The 22,657-nt window shown below is 51.6% G+C and overlaps 1 protein-coding gene across 2 annotated transcripts in view; it reads left to right on the plus strand.

Annotated features, from left to right (window-relative positions):
- The window catches only part of STUM (stum, mechanosensory transduction mediator homolog), a 60,141-nt gene extending 43,841 nt beyond the window's left edge, over positions 1 to 16,300 (plus strand). Inside the window, exons 2-4 of one of the 2 annotated variants that reach the window (XM_029226881.1) lie at positions 11,657 to 11,836; positions 15,193 to 15,201; positions 16,151 to 16,185. In XM_029226881.1, coding sequence (XP_029082714.1) covers positions 11,657 to 11,836; positions 15,193 to 15,201; positions 16,151 to 16,185 — 224 coding nt within the window. Of the gene's footprint in view, positions 1 to 11,656; positions 11,837 to 15,192; positions 15,202 to 16,150 lie in introns of both variants that reach the window. The other variant, XM_029226880.1, reaches the window with a different exon arrangement.
- The last annotated feature ends 6,357 nt before the right edge of the window (positions 16,301 to 22,657 follow it).

A 22,657-nucleotide genomic window follows, 5' to 3' on the forward strand; every position in this document is an offset into this window, starting at 1 on the left:
GAAATTCCACGTGGTTGCATTTCTGCTCAGACTTAAGATCCCGGGGAGATCTTGGGGCCTCTCTGGGGCCCCCGAGAGACCTAAGGTGTCCAGTTCTGTCCTGCAACTCGTCTAGGGCTGGGGGCACATCTTGGAGCGCATCAAGGAGGTGGCAGGGGAGGCTGAGGGCAGAGGAGATGTGCTAACAACCACAGGGAGGCTGATGCAATGCCCAGTGCCATTAAAATTAATTATCTGCTCCAGTCAACCTGCCCCTCCGTGGGATAATCAGCCTGATTGTGGTGGAGGCAGTAAGAGGGATGGAGGAGGGAGCTGGTCTCATTTTCTCTGCCCTCCAAGGAAAGATGACAGATTTATTAGTGGCAGCCAGAGGGGCTCCTGTCCTCCTTCCTTTAAGCCACAGAGGCTTTTCAGTTGGAAAATCTAAGGCCCCTCCATGGCTGTGGTGTCAACCCAGGACTGTTACCTGCCAAGGTCTCCCTTGCAAGCCCCCTTATCCATCTGAAGGCTTCTTCCTGGCTGCCTTTCTCCAAGTTCCTCAATCCTCGGGTCCCCATGTGACTCCTCAGCATTTGCCTGAGGGCCAGGGAGGAATACAGAGAGGGTACCCCGAGCTGGTACTTTCTGACTAAGGAGAGTGGAGAGGAGAGGGGGCACCGGGTGTGGGGTAGCAGCTGGGGCTAATGGTGAAGTGGTCCTGGGTACCATACACCTTCTCTTTACTGGGAGCACAGAAGGCCCATCTGTCCACCCTTCATTATTTTTCTTCCATGAAATTGATGCTTGGAAAGGTTTAAGTCGTAATAAATTCACTTTCTTGTCTCTAATTGATCAGAGGTGGATAGAACAGCCCCTAGGAGATGCTAACAGCAGGAGAGAACCCCAGTTACTGCACTAAAATGATGAGCTTCCAACCAAACACTTCTAAGCCGCCTTCTGATGGGCTGCTGCGACCTCATTAGGGATCTTCGTGCTGTTTGGAATGGAGAGAACAGTTCACAAACCCTTTTGCCACTGGTCCAGGATCTATGGGGCAAAGACACTAGCAGATTTTTTAAATATATTTTTATTCCAGTTTTATTGAGATATAATTGGCATACAGTACTATATAAGTTTAAGGTATACAGCATAATGGTTTCACTTATACACATCATAAAATGATCGCCTTGGTAGGTTTGGTGAACATCCGTCATCTCATGTAGGTACAAAATTAAAGAAATAGAAAAAAATGTTTCCCTTGTGATGAGAACTCTTAGGATTTCCTCTCTCAACAGCTTTCATATATAACACAGAGCAGTGTTTATCATATTTATCATGTTGTACATTACATTACATAAGTAGTACTTATTTATCTTACAACTAACCTCAAGTTGGTACATTTTGACCCCCTTCATCCAGTTGCCCTTCCCCGTAGCCCCTGACTCTGGTACCCACAAATCTGATCTCTTTTTCTGCAACTGTGTTTGTTTTTGAAGTATAATAGTCCTATGACACTATTTTAGTTACTGTTACACCACGTAGTGATTCGATATTTCTGTACCTTTCAAAATGATCATCCTGATAAGTCTAGTTACCATCTGTCACCATACAAAGATATCATATAATTATCGACTGTATTACCCACACTGTACATTTCGTACCCATGACTCACGTATTTTGTAACTGGAAGTTTGTCACTCTTAATCTCCCTCACCTATTTCTTTCTTCTCCCACCCCTTCCCCTCTGGCAACCACCAGACTCTGTTTTATGTGTTTATGACTCTGTTTCTGTTTTGTTATGTTTGTTCATTTGTTTTGGGTTTTTTTAGATTCTACGTATTACTGAAATCATACGGTATTTGTCTTTCTCTGTCTGACTTATTTCACTTAGCATAATTCCCTCTAGGTTTATCCATGTTGTTGCAAATGGCATACTTCATTCTTTTTTTGAGTACTATTCCACTGTGTGTGTGTGTGTGTGTGTGTGTGTGTGTGTGTATATATATATATATATACACACACACACACATACCACATCTTCTTTATCGTTTTATCTATTGATGGACACAGGTTGCTTCTCTACCTTGGCTCCTGAAAATAACGCTGCAGTGAACATAGAATATACATTTTCAAGTTACTGTTTTCATTTTCTTCAGATAATACCCAGAAGTGGGATTGCTGGATCGTATGGTAGTTCTGTTTGTAATTTTTTGAGGAACCTCCATACTGTTTTTCACAGTAGCTGCATTTACATTCCCATCAATAGCGCAGGAGGGTTTCCTTTTCTCCACATCCTCACCCACACTTGTTATTTGTTGCCTTTTACTGACGGCCATTCTGACAGGTGTGAGGTGATACCTCATTGTGGTTTTGATTTGCGTTTCCCTGATGACTATTGATGTTGAGCATCTTTGCATGTGTCATCTGTATGTCATCTTTGGAAAATTGTCATCTGCGTATCTTCTTTGGAAAAATGTCTATTCAGCTCCTCTGTGCAATTTTAAATCGGGTCGTTTGTGTTCTTGTTTTTGTTTTTGTTTTGATGTAGAATTGTATGAGTTCTTTGTATATTTTGGATATTAACCCCTTGTCGGATGTATCATTTGCAAATATCTTCTCCCATTAAGTATGTGGCCTTTTTGTTTTGTTCTTGAGGGATGCAGTTAGCTTTGTTTTGAAGAAACAAGGCAGATTTGTTTTGAAGACGTTGAGGGTGGTCAGGATGACAAAAATACTAGAACTGTCCATGTTTTGCCTGCACTGTTCTCTCTTGCTTTTATAATTTGTCTCCTCTTTGCAAGCTCCTTGCTGGCCAGGACATGAGAAGCATGGTGTTGGGTCTACGAAACACTTTCTGGATGAGGACACAGTCGTCCTCATAGACCTCCACAGCCTTGGACCTTGGGCTGACTGTCCTTTGGCTCACAGCGATACCCTTCGTTCTCTGAGATGCACGAGGTCCCGCTTGTACTGGTCTGGCATGCATTCCTTGCCCGCCTAGCACAGCCTTCTCAGACTCTGTTCGAGTTATCAAGCTGAAAAAACAGACCGTGCCTTCCCACAAGCACATGTGAACACACAATGTCCAAAAGCCTCTCCCCTTTCTGCCCCGTCTGTTAAGAAATCAGAGCCAGAGGAGCCGGGATGACAGAAGGAACATGTAGGACCCCATCCAGGACCAAGACTTTATCTTCTGCAGACCGACTCTGGCTTACTTAGGCCACAGGCACTTTTATTTTATTTTTAATTAATTTTTACTGGAGTATAAAATTTTTTACTGGAGTATAATTTTTATTGGAGTATTGCTTTGCAGTGGTGTGTTAGTTTCCACTGTACAGCAAAGTGCATCAGCTATAGGTATACATATATCCCCTATCTTTTGGATTTCCTTCCCATTTAGGTACCACAGAGCACTGAGTAGAGTTCCCCAAGCTACACAGTATGTTCTCATTGGTTATCTATTTTATACGTAGTGTCAGTAGTGTATATATGTCAATCCCAATTCATCCCACCCCCTCCCCTTTCACCTATTGGTGTCCATATGTTTGTTCTCTACGTCTGTGTCTCTATTTCTGCTTTGCAAATAAGATCATCTATACCATGTATTCTAGATTCCGCATATATGTGTTAATATACAACATCTGTTTTTCTCTTTCTGATTTACTTCACTCTGTATGACAGCCTCTAGGTCCATCCACGTCTCTACAAATGACCCAATTTCATTCCTTTTTATGGCTGAGTAATATTCCATTGTATATATGTACCACATCTTTATCCGTTCGTCTGTTATGGACACTTAGGTTGCTTCCATGTCCTGGCTATTGTAAATAGAGCTGCAATGAACACTGGGGTGCATGTGTCTTTTAGAATTAATGATTTTCTCTGGGTATGTGCCCAGTAGTGGGATTGCTGGGTCATATGTTAGCTCTATTTTTATGTTTTTTAAGTAACTTCCATACTCTTCTCCATAGTGGCTGTCACAGGCACTTTTAAACCCTCCTGATTCTGTCTTCCTAGGGCTTTTGTCCAGAATCATTTGTGAACTTGTAGTCATTTCTTTTTCCTTTCCTTTTCCATTTCCCATTGAAATGATTGCACAATGATGAAAAGATGATGACCAGACCCACTGAATTACAATCTTAGGTTGGTGTAGCCCAGGAAGGTGTAATTTTAGCACAATCTCCATTGCTTCTTATGCCCGCACCTCCAGGTTTGAGAATTGAAATCTCATAGGGCTGAGTTTGACCCTGAACGTGGTCTCCCATTTATCTTATTCTGGCTGTGAACTGGAACACGCAGGCAGCAGTGGGACGTGTTTTGTACGGTGTGGCTTGTCCTTCCAAATCGGCTGTGAAGTCCGGGCCAAGCCTTCCCTTACATTTCCTTCCTGTCCCCCGAAGCTCACGTTCAAGGTTGTGCTGGTAAGAGAGCTGTGCTCAACCAGCCCTCCCTGGAGGAATGATGGAGGGGGTCCAGGTGTAAGTCTCGGCCACTGATGAGTAGCACATCTTAATGACCACAGAGCCAGCTGCAGGTGATGGCTGGGGGACTTACTGGTCTCCGTCCCAGGGGAGCACATTTTCTGGGGAGCACCTTCTTCAGAGGACAGCTCTTCCCTTCTCCCCCTGAGTTCAAGAGGCCTTGAGAGCCCCCCTCGAGCCCAGAACCTTCTACTTCTCTCACGTGAGTCATGTGACAAGCTGAACCTGACGGGGCTCATGAAGGACGATTTCAGCCCCCAGGCTCCATCTTATAGAGCAGAGCCAGCCCCTCTGCTGATGGGAAACTGTCAGCCCACTTCTGGCACCTGACAGAAGGGTGGCGGGGGAGCGGGGGAACCAGGAGCCCTCCCCCAGGACGCTTTGGGATATCCAGGATGGAAGTGGAGGGATGCTTTCCCCTCCCCACTGCCTGCGCCTGGGGCCTGAGCCCTGAGCTCCTCGGGGCAGCCAGTGACCTCGGCAGATCCATGGTGGCCAGAGAGGGCTATGGCTGCAAAGTCCTTGGGGGTCTTTGCTGTAAATCTCTGTGCGGTGAGGGTGGGGTCCTCCTCAGTCTTCTCCCACCCTCCTCTCTCCCTCAGGATCCTGTAGGACACGCAAAGCACGTCCATGCCTAAGTTGCAGGTGTCTTAGAGCACACTGATTTTGGGGGTTGACCAGTTCATTACCATCCTTCTCCTTTGTGCCAATTAGTGTTGGCCGGGCCTTGACACCCCCAGAAACATTATGGCCAGGCCCCTGCCTCTGCTGCAGAGGGTAACCTCCACTGACTCAGCGCCGGGTCACGTGGCAGATGCTGCGGGATAGAGTGAAAGGTCGGAATCACGGGACTAATTTCCTACAAGGTTCTGTGGTTTTCCGGTTCTGTATCCAGGAAGCCAGTCTCTCCGCCCCTCGGAGAAGGATTCCCAAACCTGATTGTGAGTTAGAATCAGCTGGGGGACTGTTTCTTTCGTCCTTTCAAACAAGCAATCTCTGGACCCATCCCTGGATGTGTCACTGTGCCCTTGGTGGTCTGGAGGTGCAGCTCTGCGACCTGCATTTGCACGAACGTCAGTTGGAGAATTCTAATGCACAAACCGGTTCGGGAAATCTGCTGTAGACTCCCCCCCTCACCCCTCACCTTCTCACCTTATCGAGAACCTCGCCACCCACTTACCCTCTATCTGGTTATGTCCTCATCCTCTCCCCTCTCTGGCAGCTTCTCAGCAGACAGACAAGCTGAAGTTTCTCCCAAGTACTTCTGAGACAGTGGTCCTCTCCTGTGTTCTGAAACCCTCACCTCATTCTCCCCTCAAACCTCTGACATTCTCTTCTCTCCTCATCATCCTCTCAGCCCCCCTCTGAGGCTGCTCGTGACCTAATCAGACCCGGGACCCCGCTGTCCCTTCTCCATCTCTGCGGTAAGTGACCCTGTCCACCAGCTTCTCTTCTCTGAGACTCTGTTTCTGGGACACTCTCCCTCACCTCTCGGATCGGCCCCGCTCTGTCCCCTTTGTGGTCTTAATGTCCCCCTGGGTCTTTTCATGACCCCCCGGGTGACATCATTCGCTTTGGTGACTTGTGCTACCCTCAGCCTCTGTCTCCAGCTCGGCTCTGCTCAGCCCATGGGCACAACACTCGCTGGGCTCCATACCTGGTTCGTGGCTCCAACCTCATCACACAGTGTGGGAAACCAGACACCCAGACCCACCTGTGCCCCCTTCTCCCTTCCCCGACATGGAGCAGGTCCCCCAATCCCCAGGACACCATCCCCTCCTGGGGGTCCTTCTCCGCCTCCCCTCCCCGCTGCCATGCCTCCCTGCCCGCCTCACCTCATCTCATCTCCTAGCCTCTGCCTCACCCCTTCTGCCCCATCCTCCCCTTGGGAGTCAAAACCCTGGTCTGTGATTCCCCATTGAAACCCTTCCCGGGGCCGCGTGTTGCCTAGAAGAGGAAGTCGGGCCCCACAGCAAGTCCCTCGGGGCCCTCTGCAGTCTGACCCCTGCCCGCCTCCAGCCCCGTTTTTCATCCCTGCCCCGAACGCTGCACCCTATGCTCAGCTCCCTGTGCCCTCAAAGTCCCCTGCCACCCTCTGAGCTTCCGGACGGACACACTGGGTCATCTCTGGGATGCGCTTCCCCTCTTCCTCCCCTTGAATGTTTCCCGTCAGCTTTCCAGACCTCTCCCCACTTCATGTTCTCTTCTGTGAAGCCTTTTCTGATAAACCAAATAAGATTCGTCACTGTTCCTTTTGTGACCCAGTGTCCCCACCAGAATGTGAGCTCCCGGAGTGGGACCTGGCCGAGCCCCATCTCCTGCTGCACTCTGTATTCCCAGGGCCCAGCACGGGCTCGTGGTTGGTGCTCATGCAATAAGTTAGAACCAACCCGTCGCTGTTGGAGAGGGTCCGTTCTTTAGCGGGTAAGACTCATTTAAAGTAATTAACACCTCTTCATATGAAAGGGTGCTAAAATCATTAAAAAAAAACTTCTGGTTGTATAGATTAAAACGATGTTTTTATATTATAAATCCATTCACGGGACTTCCACAGGGTGCAGTGGTTAAGAATCCGCCTGTCAATGCAGGGGACACGGGTTCCAGCCCTGGTCCGGGAAGATCCCACATGCCGCGGAGCAACTAAACCCGTGTGCCACAACTACTGAGCCTGTGCGCTAGAGCCCGCGAGCCACAACTACTGAGCCTGCACGCCTAGAGCCCGAGCTCTGCAACAAGAGAAGCCCCCACACCGCAGCGAAGAGTAGCCCCCGCTCTCTGCAACTAGAGAAAGCCTGTGCGCAGCAACAAAGACCCAACACAGCCAAAAATAAATAAATAAAATACATAAATTTTTAAAAACAAAACAAAAAAAAGTGTACAGTTCAGTGGCATTAAGCACATTCACATTGTTGTACAACCATCACTACCTTCCATCTCCAGTACTCTTTCATCTTGCAAAACTGAAACTCTGTGCCCATTAAATAATAACTCCTCATCTCTTCCTCCCCCAGCCCCTGGCAACCACCATTCTATTTTCTCTTCCTATGATCTGACTACTCTAGGTACCTCATACAAGTGAAATCAGACAACATTTGTCTTTTTGTGACTCGCTTATTTCACTTAGCATAATATCTTCAAAGTTCATCCATGTTGTAGCCTGTGTCAGAACTTCTTTCCTTTTTAAAGATGAATAATATTCCAGCGTATGTATATATCACATTTTGCTTGTCTGTTCATCCATCTGTAGATAACTTGGGTTGCCTCCACGTTTCAGCTATTGTGAATAATGCTGCACTGAACATGGGTGTACAAATATCTCTTTGAGACTCTGCTTTCAGTTCTTTTGGGTATATACCCAGAAGTGGAATTGCTGGGTTATATGGTGACTCTAGTTTTAATTTTTTGAGGAAGGGCCATACTGTTTTCCATAATTTTCCTTAATTTTTAGTGTAAGGATGCAACCTCCTAGACTGAAAAGAGCTCAGGCTTCCACACTAGACAGATGTGGATTTAAATCTGCACTCTGCTATGTGGGCAAGTCACTTAGCCTTTCTGAGCTTTGGTTTCCCCTTCTATAAGGTGGGAACCGCTGTCCAACTGTCGTAAGGATTAGAGGTAGTGTGGTTAGGAGGAGGTAGCATGCTGCAACACACTGTAGGTGTGCGGTAGATGATATCTGTGTTAATTTTACTTAATATTTCCCCCACGTGCTTGTGTTCACCTTCTACCATCTTTCTACTTCAGTGGTGTTCTCTTTTTTAATGGTGTCAGCTTGTGTTCATCTCATATCCCACAGCATGATACACTAGCAGAGGCAAAGGATGGTGGCACACACTTTCTCATGGTCCCTATGTCCTGTTTCCTCCTGTGCCCACTACCAAGCCCTGAATTCGTGTCTCCATCATTTTTCAGCTCTGCTTCCTCCGTTTGTCTTAGTCATCTCAGACACTTCCAGTCTCCTCAACACCCTGCTGACAAAACGGACTGTCCGTCTTCCCTGGTGGTGTAGTGGTTGGGAGTCTGCCTGCCGATGCAGGGGACAGGGGTTCGATCCCTGGTCCGGGAAGATGCCCATGCCATGGAGCAACTAAGCCCGCGTGCCACAGCTACTGAAGCCCGCGCGCCTAGACCCCGTGTTCCGCAACAAGAGAAGCCACCCAATGAGAAGCCTGCGCACCGCAACGAAGAGTAGCCCCCGCTCGCCGCAGCTAGAGAAAGCCCGTGCACAGCAACGAAGACCCAACACAGCCAAAAATAAATAAATAAATAAATTTTTAGAAACCAAAAAAAACCGGACTGTCCATTTGGTAGAGTGGGAGAACAGCATTTGCCTCCCCAAATCTCCCAGAGGGCCACCCCTGGCGCTGCGTCAGGAACACAGAGGGGCTGTTTAGACTTGAATCTTGATCTTGAATCTGTTTGGTTGATCTTGAACCCTTGGTAATTACACTTTAGTGAGCATTATCGTTATTTGAGTGGAAGGAGAAACTTGCTTAGAAATGCAGATTCCTGGGCCACCCCTTAGACATCCAGCTCTCAGACGGACACCCAGGCATCTGCATTTTAAACAAATACTGCAGGCGATGATGCAGGTGGTCTGAGGATGAACTTCACACTGGTTGCATTTCTTTGGGTCCCCGTATCCCACCTGCTGTTCACCAGGCGCTGTGCTGGGCTGGGGGCAGAAAGGTGGATGGGATGCCACCTGGAACCTCAGAGGAGTTCTCAGTACGTCAGGAGGCAGAAACACTCACAAGCAGTGGCAGTTGTTCGGATGAAGAGGAGGACGGGGCAGGGTTGGGATCAGAAATCAGCCTGGTGGACTCAGGGGTCGGCCTTGGATCTGAGGCACGAGTGTGTGGGCTGAGGGAAAGGCCACATTAAGAAGCCAGTAGGAGACACCAAGTTGGAGCAAAGAAGGGCCAGCAGCCAGGGTGCAGAGAAGGAGGGGAATCAAAGCTCCCCCAACTCCGTCCACCCCAATCCCCACCTGCAGAGCAGCTTCCTCAAGGAGCAGGAAGTATGAGAAGTAGGAACGTGAGAATCATGGGCTGATTTCCCAAGTGGCTTGCATTCTCGTCTGGACCTGCTCTCTCAGGTCACTCCACCTGTGAGGTCAGGGCGACAGAGCATGGCCATCCGCGTCAGACAGCGGTGGGGTCAATGCCCACCTGTGAGTGTGACCTTGGACAAGATACTTAACTCTTGATTGTGTGTGTGTGCGTGCTTTAAAATGTAGATTTTATTATTAGTTAGATATGGTGAGGCCAACAGATCAGGAAATCATGGCCACTGAAAAGATAGTTTTTTTCTCTTTAACATTCCTCTTTTAAAAATAGTTTTATTGAAGTATAATTGATTTACAGTGTATTAATTTCTGGTGTACAGCAAAGGGATTCAGTTATACACATATATGTTCTTTTTCATAGTCTTTTCCATTATAGTTTATCACAGGGTACTGAATATAGTTTTCTGTGCTATACAGTAGGACCTTGTTGTTTATCCATTCTATATATAATAGTTTGCAGGAAAGATAGTTTGTTACTCACAGTTCCTAAGAGGAGGGGGCACACCGCACTTTGGGGGTGGCAAATAAGAAAGCACAGTTAGGAGGCAGAGGGAGTGAGGGGAAAATGTGGGGAGGAGCCTTTACTGTGGTTTCCATGGGAAGGAACAGCAAGACAGGGTAAGCAGGTTTAGGATTGGCTAGTTTGAATCATTTCAGTGGTCTCTGGGGTGTAGGGGCTGCCCTAGTGGTCTGGTACCTGGCTCTGGGTGATTAGGGTAGCGGGGAGTGACCCAGAGTGTGAGAGTCCATAAAGAAGGAGTTTGGGTGTGGGCTGTGGATTGGTTGGCTTGTGTAAGAAAGTCATTTAGTATCTCTAGGACTTGGCTAGCTCTGGGAGGGGTTCTCTCCAGGGTCAGCAAGGCCCCAGATATCAAAGCATCAGAAACACCTGGTTAATACAATATGTAAGCTAGTGTGGTGGGCAGAAGGATGCCCCCCCCAAAGATGTCCATACCCTGGTCCCCAGAACCTGCAAATATGGTACCTTACATGGTAAAAAGGACCTTGCAGATGTAACTAAGTTAAGGATCTTAAAATGTGGGAATTACCCTGGATTATCCAGTGGGCCCAATGGAATCACAAGGGCCCTTATAAGAGGGAGACAGGAGGATCAGAGTCAGAGAGAGAAGATGTAAGGATGGAAGCTGAGGTCAGAGAGGAGAGAAGTGCAGCTCCTGGCTTTGATGACACAGCCACGAGCCAAGGAAGGCAGGCAGCCTCAAGAAGCTGGAAAAGGCCAGGGAACCACCGGTCCCCCAGAGCCTCCAGAAAGGACCCAGCCCTGAGGACCCATTTCAGACTTCTCATCTCCAGAACTGCGTTGTTTTAAGCCACTAAGTTTGTGGTAACTTGTTACAACAGCCATAGGAAACTCATACAAATAGAAGGAAGGCCAGCTGCCTTGCAGGGTCATTGAGGGGCTCCAAGCCTGTGTAGAAAAAAGCCTGGCTGGAGAGAAACGTCAGTAAATGCAGCAATAGTACCCGCAGGGCTCTGGGAAGTTTGGGACGAGGTAAAGACCATGGACACACCCACCACGTTGCTCTGTGCTTTGTGGCTGCTCAGTAAATCTCGGGCTCTCTGTCCTTCCCCTTTCAGGTCTGGGGTGCTTGGGGGAGCCCCCTCAGGATATGCCCTGGCCTGTGCTCTCTCCCCTCTGCTGGCACCCGCAATCAGCATGTGTGCTGGGGGTCATTTCCTGAATTTACCCTGTGGGTGGCTTCTGTGTCACCTCAGCGGCAGCAGCTCCTACTTCTGAACTGCTAGGCCCTAAGGATCTTTGCCACACGAGGTCGGTGCCTTTTCCACCTGCTGTCTGTTGTCCTTGCAAGTGGCTGCACCATTGTTCCTTAATGGCAGGGACCAATTGTCCTGTGACCTCTGTGTTCCCCCAGAGGCCTCAGGACTGTGCTGGGTCCTTGGCATCCCCAGGCCATGCCTCCTCCAGGCTGGGACATTGGCATCTCTAGTATGGGCAGCAGAGGTGGCCTGAGCCGGAAGGTGCCACACAGGCCGCTCTCTCGGAGTTCCCAGAGGACGAACCGCTGGGCCCCAGGCTAGTGATGAGCGCACGTGCCGCTGTGTCTCCCAGCGCCCTCAGGAGGCTGTCCCCTCTGGCCTCTCACAGGGACGTTCGTCTCGGCCTTCACCGTGCTGTGTGGCGCCCGCACTGACCTCCCGGACAGGCACGTGTGCTGCGTCTTCTGGCTGAACATCGCTGCGGCCCTCATCCAGATGCTCACGGCCATCGTCATGGTGGGCTGGATTATGAGCATCTTCTGGGGCATGGACATGGTCATCCTCGCCAGTGAGTAACCGCTGGCACCACACCTCCCCGAGGGGCTGGAGCGGGGCGGCATGCGGGGAGCAGGGGCAGGGGCCAGGGTGGTCTGGGTGTTTGCGATGCTTCGGGGCATGGGGGCTTCGCAGGGCGATCTGCCTCCGGGACCCTCCCCGCACGCCCAGCCCCAAGGCCTGCAGGGAATCTGAGGGGCCTGAGCCGGAGGGGAAGGGCGTAAATAAGGGAGGGAGGGAGCCCCCATTCAGCTCAGAAACAGTCCTGCTGACAACCGCAGTAGCAGGGGTGTGGCCCACGTCAGCTCAGGTCCCCTGTGCCTCCAACATGCCGTTTCCAGAAAGAGGAAAAGCCCACTGGGTATGTTTGCCCTCAGGAAACACTGTAACTTTTTCTACAACTAGAACAGCATAATTTCAACTTCTTTTAAACTAAGCTCTTCGTTCCTTGATGCTAAAGCCTTACTCTTCCTAATTTGTATGCAGTGGACCTTCACCAGTCACTTAACACGAACTTGATCCCGACACAAAACTACCAGAGAAGACTTGATTAACATTTTAAAAATAATCTAGTGAGATCTTAAAACAGACACATATTTTAAGCAGCCATACTCGTCACCCTGTGGCCCTGTGCATGTCCCTGTATTGTCACACGTTCCGTCTACCTCATTAGGCCTCAGGTCCTAACAAGGACCACGTCTCCTCAGGCACTTTGCCCTTCTCCCCACACCCCACGCTTCTACTGTGTCCTACACCTGACAAAACCATTGACAGGTGGAATGTCAATGCCAGATGTGAGCTGTGCCAGGTAAGGACAGCAGAAACAGGAGGGGAAGCCCAGGGGCCAGGGGCTCTAGAACGATCTAGAATGATTCCTAGTTGACCCAGTCTGAGTTCAGGATCCTGTGAGGACCCAAGATTCAGGGCACACACAGATGCCAGGGCCCAGCAAGGCTCGGGTCAGTGACCAATTAAGCCACCAGGCTGGAGAAAATGCAGGCCCCTGAGCATGAGCGAGCTCGGCAGAGCCCGTAGATTGGTCAGACAGGCTGCTTGGAAGCAGCTCCTCCCCTGCCTGGGATGCTGGACTGCCAGGGCATCCCAAAGTTAGAGCTGGGAGACAGGGGCAGCCAGAGAAGAGGGAGGGGGACACTGGGCAGGGAGAAGCTGAGGAGCTGTCAGAAGACAGTCCTTCCTTGCTGCGCGGAGAGCTGCTCTCAGGGCAGGGGCTGCTGTCAGGGAGGACGTCGGAGAGTGGGCAGAGCAGGCAGAGACCAAGGCAGGCCCCTCATGGGAGCCCCGCCCCATGGGCCTGTCCACGGGCCACTGGCATTTGTGGGGAGGGGTGCAGAACATCGCTAATTGGACAGAAGTGCTGCCTGTCATCCTGTGAGTCCTGAGAAGCCAAGTCTGACAATTTCCCAGGGGGAGTTGGGTGCTTCCCGAGAGGCCTGTGTAAGCTCCTGACCTTGGTCCCAGTTGGAAACTGGAAGGGGCCTCTGCTCTCAGAGTCTTCCTCAGCGGCAGATGGAAAGCCTGTGACGGCTGCCCCATCTCCACCCAATAGGAGCCCCGACCCCTCTTACTATATCATCTCCTCATCACACAGCTGTCTGGCCAGGCACTGGGGCATGTTAGTAAGGAAATTTCCTGTTACAGCGGCACAAGCCTGTGTCACAGGGTGGGTCTCAATAAATGTGTTGATGCCTAATCTGATCCCGAGAGCTTTCTGGTTTTCTTTTTTTGGTCATGCTTGATACCAGGACCCACAGCGTTCTGGATCTTAGAGACAGCTTCAAGAACTCCCCTTATCACCTCCTAAAGGAGGAAACAGAGACCCGAGAAGGGCAGATGGGGTCTGTCACTTCCTCACCTTCCACCACCCTAGCTGTTGACTCAGCAGAAATCCCTCTTCTGTGGCTGGTGTCGGGGCCGTATTTGGCGCCAGGTTAATCAAGTGCTGGAACCCGCCTCCCCCCCCTTCCTACCCCCTCCCCCCCCCCACCGCCCCAATCCGAGCTTTCACTGTGGGTCACCTCCTTGGTTCCAGGGATGCTGTCTTTGTGTCAGACTTTTTAGAACACTGTTTGGGGAATGGACTTGAGGGCTGCACCACAAAAACCAACACACCTCACCGCTACCCACTTACCCCGCCTGTCCACCAGACTTGCTCACCCATCTCAGCAAGGGGTGCCTTTGCCCTTACTCCAAAAAGTAAGCCCACCCTCAAAGGATGAGTAATTGCCACTGTTGAGATGGTGCTGTGGGCTGGAACTGCCCCGAGCAACAATGCAGTGTGAGTATCCCAGGATGACTACGTAGAAGGGAATAGCCACAATTGACTTATTGTGTAGATAGTTGGATAAGGGGCTGTTCTTTCCGGTGTCACTCCAGCCCCGTCCTGTGAAAATGAAGGGAACTTTTCAATGATAACAATACAGGGTGATTTTGTTTAACGTGGCATTGCCTGGGGTGCCATCAAGAAATGTACCATCAAGAAAAACCTCCTAAGAGGGGAATCAGAGAAATATAGATCAAAGTAGAAGTTAAAATCAGGAACGTATAAGGCCGCTGCCCTATTTATATGAATAATAACAAATAACACTCAACAACAACCTGTATTGGTTGTGGGTCAATAAATATTTGGTAGTTGTACGAGAGCCTCTCTCTACTGCCATACCCATGACAGACATTGCTAATCAATCATGACACTTTCTGCTGAATAGTCTTACATGTTCTTAACACAGGGCTTCAGGCAGTCACTATCAATGGATCCAAGATGTCTGCAAGATAAAGTCTGTTTTCCATCCCCCACCTGGGTCTTTCCCAAAGCAATAGGTTTTATATATGTGGCTCCTGTCCACATAAAAGGAGAACCCCGTGGCTCAGACAGAGCTGGGCTGGAGCCAGGATGGGTCACTTCAACATCTTTAGGTTGTCACAGTTAAACCTGTCCTGTACCCGTCCCTCTTGGGGTCCATCCAGAATTCCATCTCAAGACAAACATGGGTTGGGGGTGGGAGAAGAGTGAGGGGCAGGAGATGAGCAGAAGAGCGGCCTTGGCTGAGATACGGAGGGAAGGGGAGAGAGCTTCTTGGCAGTGTCTCACCGAGTGTGACCCCCAGGGGAGGATGCTTTCTGTGCGCTCCTGCAGCCAAGTCCACACGCCTGCTGGGGCTGGCCACTGGCCGCAGGGGCTGGTCACTGTGAATACTGGCCACAGCCCACTTCCATCTCCTGGGTCGCACTGTGCATCCTCCCTCTTTTTATATTTCAGGCAGTCCCTCTGGCCTCTGTTTTCAGACTGTTTTCTCTTTCTCTTTTTCTCCTCTTCCTCATGCTGCCTCATAACCCTGTGTTGCTCCAAAGTTTCCCAAGGTGAGTCTGTTGGGGGATGACAGGCCACATGCCTGGGCTGCCTTGGGCCTCCCCTTCACTGTCCTGCCCTGCACCCCCAATTCACACAAACACCCCCTATCCCAATTGGTCAACAAGCTTCTATTTTCAGAAGCTTCTTTTTTTTTTTTATTTTGGAAAATGTTTAAACATAGACACAAGTAGAAGGCCTAGTACAATGAGTCCCTAAACGCACATATTGGCTTTAACCATCATCCACTCATGGCCACTCTGGTTTCATCGGTTACTCCCTACATCTTCCTCTACCCCGAACAACTAAATTTGATGAATATCTGGTAAATAAAGAGAAAAACTACATGTAATTCCACTGATGCTCCTCTGTGGGCTGAGTTACCAGCTAATAGGGGTAACAACTCAGCAACTAGTAATCATCACCAAGGCGTTAAAGGCTCGAAGCCATCAGTTGCCTTGGCCTGTGTCAGAGGCGTCCAGCTGATGGAGCACACACGCTCGGCTTCTGCCTTGTGTACGCTGTCTTCCTTTTTAATTCTTTCCTCCTCTCGGTCCACGTGAACCAGATGCCCATCACTTGGGGAAGCCTGCCTGGTACCTCCTCCCAAGGCTCCGCGTTGGGAAATCACAGCAGGCCAGCCTGCTGGGGCCACTTTTGTGCAGTAGCTTCAGGGGTGTGGATTCAGGAGCACAGTGATAACCTTCCAAGGCCCACCAGATCTGCAGCAGACACCCTCCTCTCATATATCCCCCACTAAACCCAAAGATCCACTGTTCTCCATTCATCCCTTTGTTTCCCATTAAAAGCCAATGAAAAAAAAAAAAAGCCAATGACCTTGGCAGTCATTTACACCTCTGTGTGAATAAGTTCTAGCATATTCTAGTCTGGGGGCACCGCCTGGAGAAGTGCTGAGGGAACCGGGTGTCTGACCATCTCTCCTCTGCTTCTTCCTTACAGGCTACAAGGAGCAGGGCATCCCACAGCAGCTGTGAGCCCGGGCGAGCCACTGAGAAGCCCGGTGTCCCGGAGGGCCACGTCAGGCAGAGGCGGGCACGGGGTCTTCACATGTTGTCTTCTGCTGCTTCCCGGGTTTGGAGTGGAAAGAGGGGACTTAAAAATATTATTTATTTTGAAAACGCATCTGCTTCTCTCAGCAGGCTCTAAGGGCTACCAGCTCCTCCCGCTGCTCCAGAAAGCCCTGTAGTGCAGACACGCAGAGCATCTGGGTTGGGTGGGGAGTGGGATGGAGATGGGAATGCCTAGAGAGAGGCAGGAGCGCCCCGGCTCGGCCCGCTTCGCGTCACCCACCGCCCACTGCGAGGGCGCGAGGGGCCACCAGTCCAGGCAGCAGTGGCCCTGTCCAGACGAGCAGGGCTCGTCAAGGGGCAGGACTGCAGTGGACACCTCCTCCGGGTCCCCAGCCCCTGCCAGATTGGTCTCCTGGGGGCAGCGGGAGTGAGGATGGACAGACCCCAGCCCAGTGTGGAAAGGCCTGCTGTGCCCTCAGCTGTCAGGGGGACAGATCTCCGCAGGTGTCTGCTGACCCTAATCGCAGCCTTCACCTCCTTGCCCCTGAAATCTCCAGGCCTGGGTGTGTTTGACCTTTGTTTCCCTGGGAAGGAGGGCAGTGGCTCCATTCCCGGGGCGAAACTGCTGGAATTGCCCGATGTTCATACACTAATTTACCAACCCAGGTTTGCATGGGCAGCCTTTCCCGTTATACTTAACACCATTTGGGGTCCACACTCCTTTTTCTGAAATCCTTGGGGCCGAATGGGTCTCTGACATGACAAATTTTGGATCTGAGGAGGAGAATAAGAGATATTTGCCATACATTTCCTTACAGCCCGGCAGAGTCTGGAACAGCTCACCACCATCAAACACGTGACCATTTCTGCAAAGAAACATGTGAATAGTCAGACTAATTAGGATCAATAAAACTGTAAATAGCCTTACCTCAGTACAGGTCAGATTTTGCCACTAAATAAGCTATGGGAGAAAAGTCACCATCTGAGAGCTTTGGCAGTTTTAGGATTGCAAAAAACAGAAAGAAAAAACAAAATTGTATGGGGTGCTGGCCCTCTCTCTGAAAATCCTTCTTGCAAACAGATGCATTCAGGTGATACTGTTGGTGTTACACAGGGATTTCTCCTGTTGCAAAGGGACGGTCAGGCCCTTTAAGACACCTCTGTAAGTGATTGTTACAGAGCGGGGAGCCAACAGAAGCTGTCTGATTCAAGATCCATCAGAAATTAAGAGAACGGAGACCTACATGACAGTGACAAGATGGACATTTACATGTCTGTTTTCTTTTCACTTTCATTCTAATGTAGGAATCGCTAAAATGTGGGACTGGCCCAAAGCCAAGTTTTTGGCCTGACTGGACTTTGTGCCATTGGGTGTGTTTCTCTCCAAGGGGCATTTCCTATCCATCAGGGGCTCAGTCAGAATTTGGCCAGGGCTGGAGGAGTGGCCTGTCTGGCCTTTTTCCCCAAAGGCTTGGGGAGCCGGCCGCAGGACAGGTCCCTCGCTCCACCGTGAGCCCCTTTGCGAGCCGCTGCTTGCATAGTCTCTGTTCCTACAACCCTCCACCTGGGGCAGTGGCCCACCTACCCCATCCGCTGGGCTTTCTAATTACAGTCCTACTGGGAAGTGGGCCTCAGGGTCCCTGTGGCCCGGAGAGCAAACCGGCATCCTGGGAGAGACAGAATTCCTTCCAGCCACTTGCTCCCCTAGCCCACCCTGGCCCTGACTCAGGGGTGGGTTCTCTCCTTGGCCTGATCCTACCCTGCTGTCCACTCCTTAGATCTGATGAGCTGCCTGGGGCCGGGTTGCACTTTCTGGACACCTGGCAGTGTCTATCTCTTCCCCCTCCTTTCTTCCTGGCCCCAACCTGGGCCTTTGCTGCTCCTTTCACGTTTGGCAGCCTCTGTGTTTTCAAGGTGTGGGCTCAGATTTGGTTTTATCCAGAAAGTCAGAACCTTCTGCTGTGTGAAGACAACATCCTCCAGGCCAAGAGGAGAACAGGCTGGCGACTGGCTGCTCTCGAGGAAGCGGCGTCAGAGCACGGAGCCTCCCCTAGAATCAGATAAAAACAGCTCCAGCTGAGGGAAGTAACTCCAGCCCACGGCCCGTCACCCCAAACAGTTCCCCTGAGTTTGCTTGACTCCCCGGAGAGATGACAGGTGTCAGGAGGGGACTGCCCCCACAGGGAGAGGGGGGATCTTATTTTCCTGGCGCGGCCGGGGGTGGCTGCTAAGGAGGTAGAGAAGAGAGAGCAATTTCTGTCTCGTGTTTAGTGACACATTCAGACACGGGTGGAGTTTTCTTGAGTGACAAGTGTGTCACCATGTGTCCCAGTGTGGGATGGCTTCATGCCAGGGTTTGTGTGCTTGGAAGGACATCTCCCCTCCTACCCCCCGGTCCCCGGACCCTCCCCTCACCTGCGGCTGCTTCTCCAAACTTGAGAAGGCACCAACCTCAAGAGGCAGCCCCTTTCCAGGTAACTGACGTGCAGAAGAAACCAAGAGGACCCCAGCCCATCTTCTGAACAATGAGTCTATGAGGATTGCCAGGCGGGTGGAACAGCTCAAAATAGCTTCTCTCTGAGTGAGACCATGGTCTCAGCATTATCGTCATCATTAGAGAAGGAACAGTGGCTGGCGTACTGTTAGTCCCCTGAGCTGGCCGCTCAGGCTTTTAGATGGCCAAAGTTAATTTCTGAAACACCAGCCGGCTGAAAAGCATGGTTCTCTGGCCAGCAAGAGCTTGGTTGACACACAGCCCTTTGCTGACAGATCTGGGCTTACCTCGGTGGTACAGCACAAGGGTAATGGTCCAGAAACCCCAGGGTGCATTTCAGGTCCAGCCATTTATCAGTCAGAATTCCGTAGGACATTCCTAGGCCACGGGTGTTCAGGGCAGGGATCACAGGCACACAGAGAACTTCACAGTGAATGAGATACTCCCAGAACCTAATTATGACACTTGGAACACAGTGGCAATTCCCTTGGGCCAGAGCAGGATCCCGGAGCAAGAATCAGCCACGTGGCGGCCTGGGAGTGTCTTGCGGACAGTGGACACAGCTGACCTGGATCTTAAGATCTGAGCCCAAGCCAAGACTTCGGGCCGGGAAGGCCGGGGTCCCCGTGGGGAGCAAAGGGGCGGATGGCTCCCGACTCCGGTCCGGCACCCCTCCTGCCTGCCGTGGCACTGAGGCTGCAAGCAGGAGCCCTCCCGCAGCCCCTGCCTGACGAGCAGCAGGCCTGGCCTTGGAGCCAGCCTCGGGCTGCACTTGAGGGAATGTAAGGAAGGGACACGAGGCCCTCTCTCTGCTGCCTCCGACCCACGTGTCAGTCCCAACGACAAGGGCAGCCTCTAGATGCTGAGCCCTTGCCAGGCACTGTGGGGTGCATTTCATCTCCTGTGACCCTTACTGATAGCCTGCCGGGGAATCGGAGGGGGGGATATCAGTGTGCAGGGAGGGGAGGGGGTGGGGTGTTTTTCAGATGTCAGAACTGAGGCGACAAGAGAGGGTCCTCTCGGGGGGCAGTGCCCGGCCCACTCAGAAGTAATAGGGTGCCACCCTCCTGCCACCATCCTGGGCGGCCCTCAAACCTGCGCTCCCTTGATGAAGGAAGGCAAACCTGCCTGGTCCCAACACGCAGGACCCCGCCCAGGGGCTCCAGTCCCTGACCTACCGTGTCTCAGAGGCACAGCAGTGATTTCAGCCTCGTCTGGGCGCCACCAGGGCTGAGGAGCTGTAGGGGGCACGCAAACGGGAAGGGCAGAAAGAAAGAAAGCCACACGGCAACGTTTCCCCCTGGAGGAATGGGGACCCGGATCTCAGAAAGAAAAACCAAGCACCAAGCCCTGAGGCCAGCGAAAGGAGGGACCGAATCCACAGGACCAGGAGGATGGCTTCCAAAGGCCTGGGGCTCCTGAGGAGGGAAGCAAGGGGCTGGCTGACAGTGGTCTTTCTGGGCCATCTTGGCTCTCTAAAATTCAAAAAAACAAAGACCTGACATGTTTTCTTTAGTGAGCCTCCATCCCTGCCCAGACAGGTGAGTTTGTGAGGGTTACTTCAGTTCTGCCTGGATCCACCTCCCTCTGGGCCGCGGGGCCCCAGCCAGGGCGGATCCTACCCTGGGAGAAGCTGGGCCATGGGCTCCAGGCCCACCTCAGGATTTAATGACACCGGCTGTTTTTACCCTGTTAGTGATGCTGACAGAGAAAGCCTCCTCCATTGTGTAAAAGGCCTGGGGATATGTAATTGAGATGTAAATCCTCCAGTTGTTGGCTGCAGGGGCTGTTCACTGTTGTTGCTACTCCCTCTGGCCGGCTTGCTTAGAGGGCTTTCAACAGGGGCATCGGAGGTGGATGAACACTTTTAAAGCACCAACCACCACTTCAGCCACACTGACCCTCCCCAGAGACCATGACCTTGGCTGTGGGACGAGCAGTCTGAAGCAGTTGCTGACCCTCCGCTGACACACACTCCCCCGTGGAACCTGGCCTTTGTCTCTATGGGCTCCCCGTGCTGGCCTCTAGCAGGCCCACCAGTGGAGGCTCCCTGTTTTGCTTTTATGCATTCAGCAAGCGCTCAGTGGGCACTGAGTGGGCCAAGCAGGTTCTGGGCATGGCCTCGGAGGGGCAGCTCAAAGATACCACTTACCTGGTGAGCAGCATCTCTAGCATCCCCACCTCCACAGGTGGAATAGCAAGGTGAGTGGAGGTCCAAGAGAGGAGATGCTCTCCATGGCCTGGGGCTGGAGCCTTTCCCCCGCAGAGAGTTCTGTGTGTATTGGAGGAGACAGGAGTCCAGGCTGTCAGGGGAAGGGAGGCTGAGGTCAGCCTGAGCAGGTGGCGATGCCCGGGGTCCTGTATTTTTCATCACTTTTCTTCCCGTTGGATTCTTAGAACTTCAGAACGCTCTTGGGCTCAACAGAGGTGTGGAGGCTTATGCTCAGATTCTCATGGATCCACCCCAGATCCCACGTGGAGACAGGATGAGCCACTCTGCTGACGGATGGGGGAAATCCCAACCAGAGTGACCCCGAATGTCCCCCGAAACCCGGGGGGTGAGTTCCAGCCTCAGCGCTATTCGTCTCTCCCAGTGTCTTGTGCCTCAGTTTAAAATCTATAGCTTGGGTACAAGGAGGGGCTTGGGCAACCGTCATTCTTCCCACTTCTCTCAGAGCAAAGGGCTTGGAGGATGAGCCTTGTCAGGCGAGGGCCAGGGCCAGGGCCAGGGAGTAGCCGGCCCCATGGACTTAGAGGCCAGGACTTTTCCTAGTAAAACAGAAACACTGCCCCCCCCCCCAATTCTGCTCTCCCTTCCTGATTCTGCCCCAGAGAGGGGAGGTTGACCACAGGGTCCCACTTGTGTGTCCTAATTTCTGGTACAAGTTGTCTCTCGCTTTTGATTTAGCTGTGGAATCTCTGTTCCTAACCCCTCTTCCTCCCTGTCTGGATTTGCCAAAATGCCAACCACCCAGGCTGGTCCGGACTCCATGGTCATCCCCGACCCCGCACTTTCACCCTGGAGTGAGCAGAAGCACAGACACATGCACACCCCTGCCTGTGCACACACACAGTGCGCATGTGCACACTCACAGCCCCTTTGATGCTGGGAGAGGTCAGGCCAGGGTCTGTCTGGAGACTCAGGATTGGTACTTAACGTCTCCAGAGGAGCCCCGTGCCCCATCCAGGAGCCATCTCCCTTCAGCAGGGCCTCTGGCTGGTGCCACTTTTGCCGTCATCACCCCCATCCCAGGCCCAGATGCCCACACTGTTTCCTCTCCCTCCAGGGCCCCTGGTCTTGGACCTCTTCCTCCCAGGGTCCACGGGCTTAGCACCCACACCTCACCAAACCTGGCTGTGCTCAGCCCCACGCCCCAGCGTGGCCTTCTGTGGGAGGGGCAAGAGGAGTCTGCCCAGAGAAGAGGGGACAGTGGTCTCTTTCTGGGCTCTTGTAGGACTGCAGACAACCCTGTCCTCTGAGGTCCTTTTCTGTTCCTACAACCCTCCCACCAGCCCCGGTATAGGAACCAGTGAGGAGAGAAGGGGGACAGACGTCACGTCCACCCCACTTTTTGGGTTAGCGCTTGGCTCATGTTCCAAGCAGGGAGAGGGTGACGGTGGCTATAAGTGGCCTGGGCGCCCTGAGGGAGCCCTTGGCCGGCCCCCTTCACAGGCTAAGCTCCATGCTGTTGTACATGGTGCCATTTTTTAAGAAAACAACATACATAGAAAGAGGACTGGTTCTGTTGCTTATCAGTTGAATTTATATATGGATGAGTGTTGTGATTTACAGTTTTTGATTCCGTGATTGGCTTTGTTTGGGTCGCTCTTCTTTATGTTAAATTAATCGCCGTACAGTTCTATTGTTCTCTGGCAAGACCTACTCCCTGATCTCCAGGGCTTTCTTGTCTCACTTCTACCCTGACCATTGGGAGCCCACCC

This window comes from Monodon monoceros, unplaced genomic scaffold (genome assembly GCF_005190385.1).
Source record: "Monodon monoceros isolate NGI ecotype Baffin Bay Population unplaced genomic scaffold, NGI_Narwhal_1 Super_Scaffold_18, whole genome shotgun sequence".
NCBI lineage: Eukaryota > Metazoa > Chordata > Mammalia > Artiodactyla > Monodontidae > Monodon > Monodon monoceros.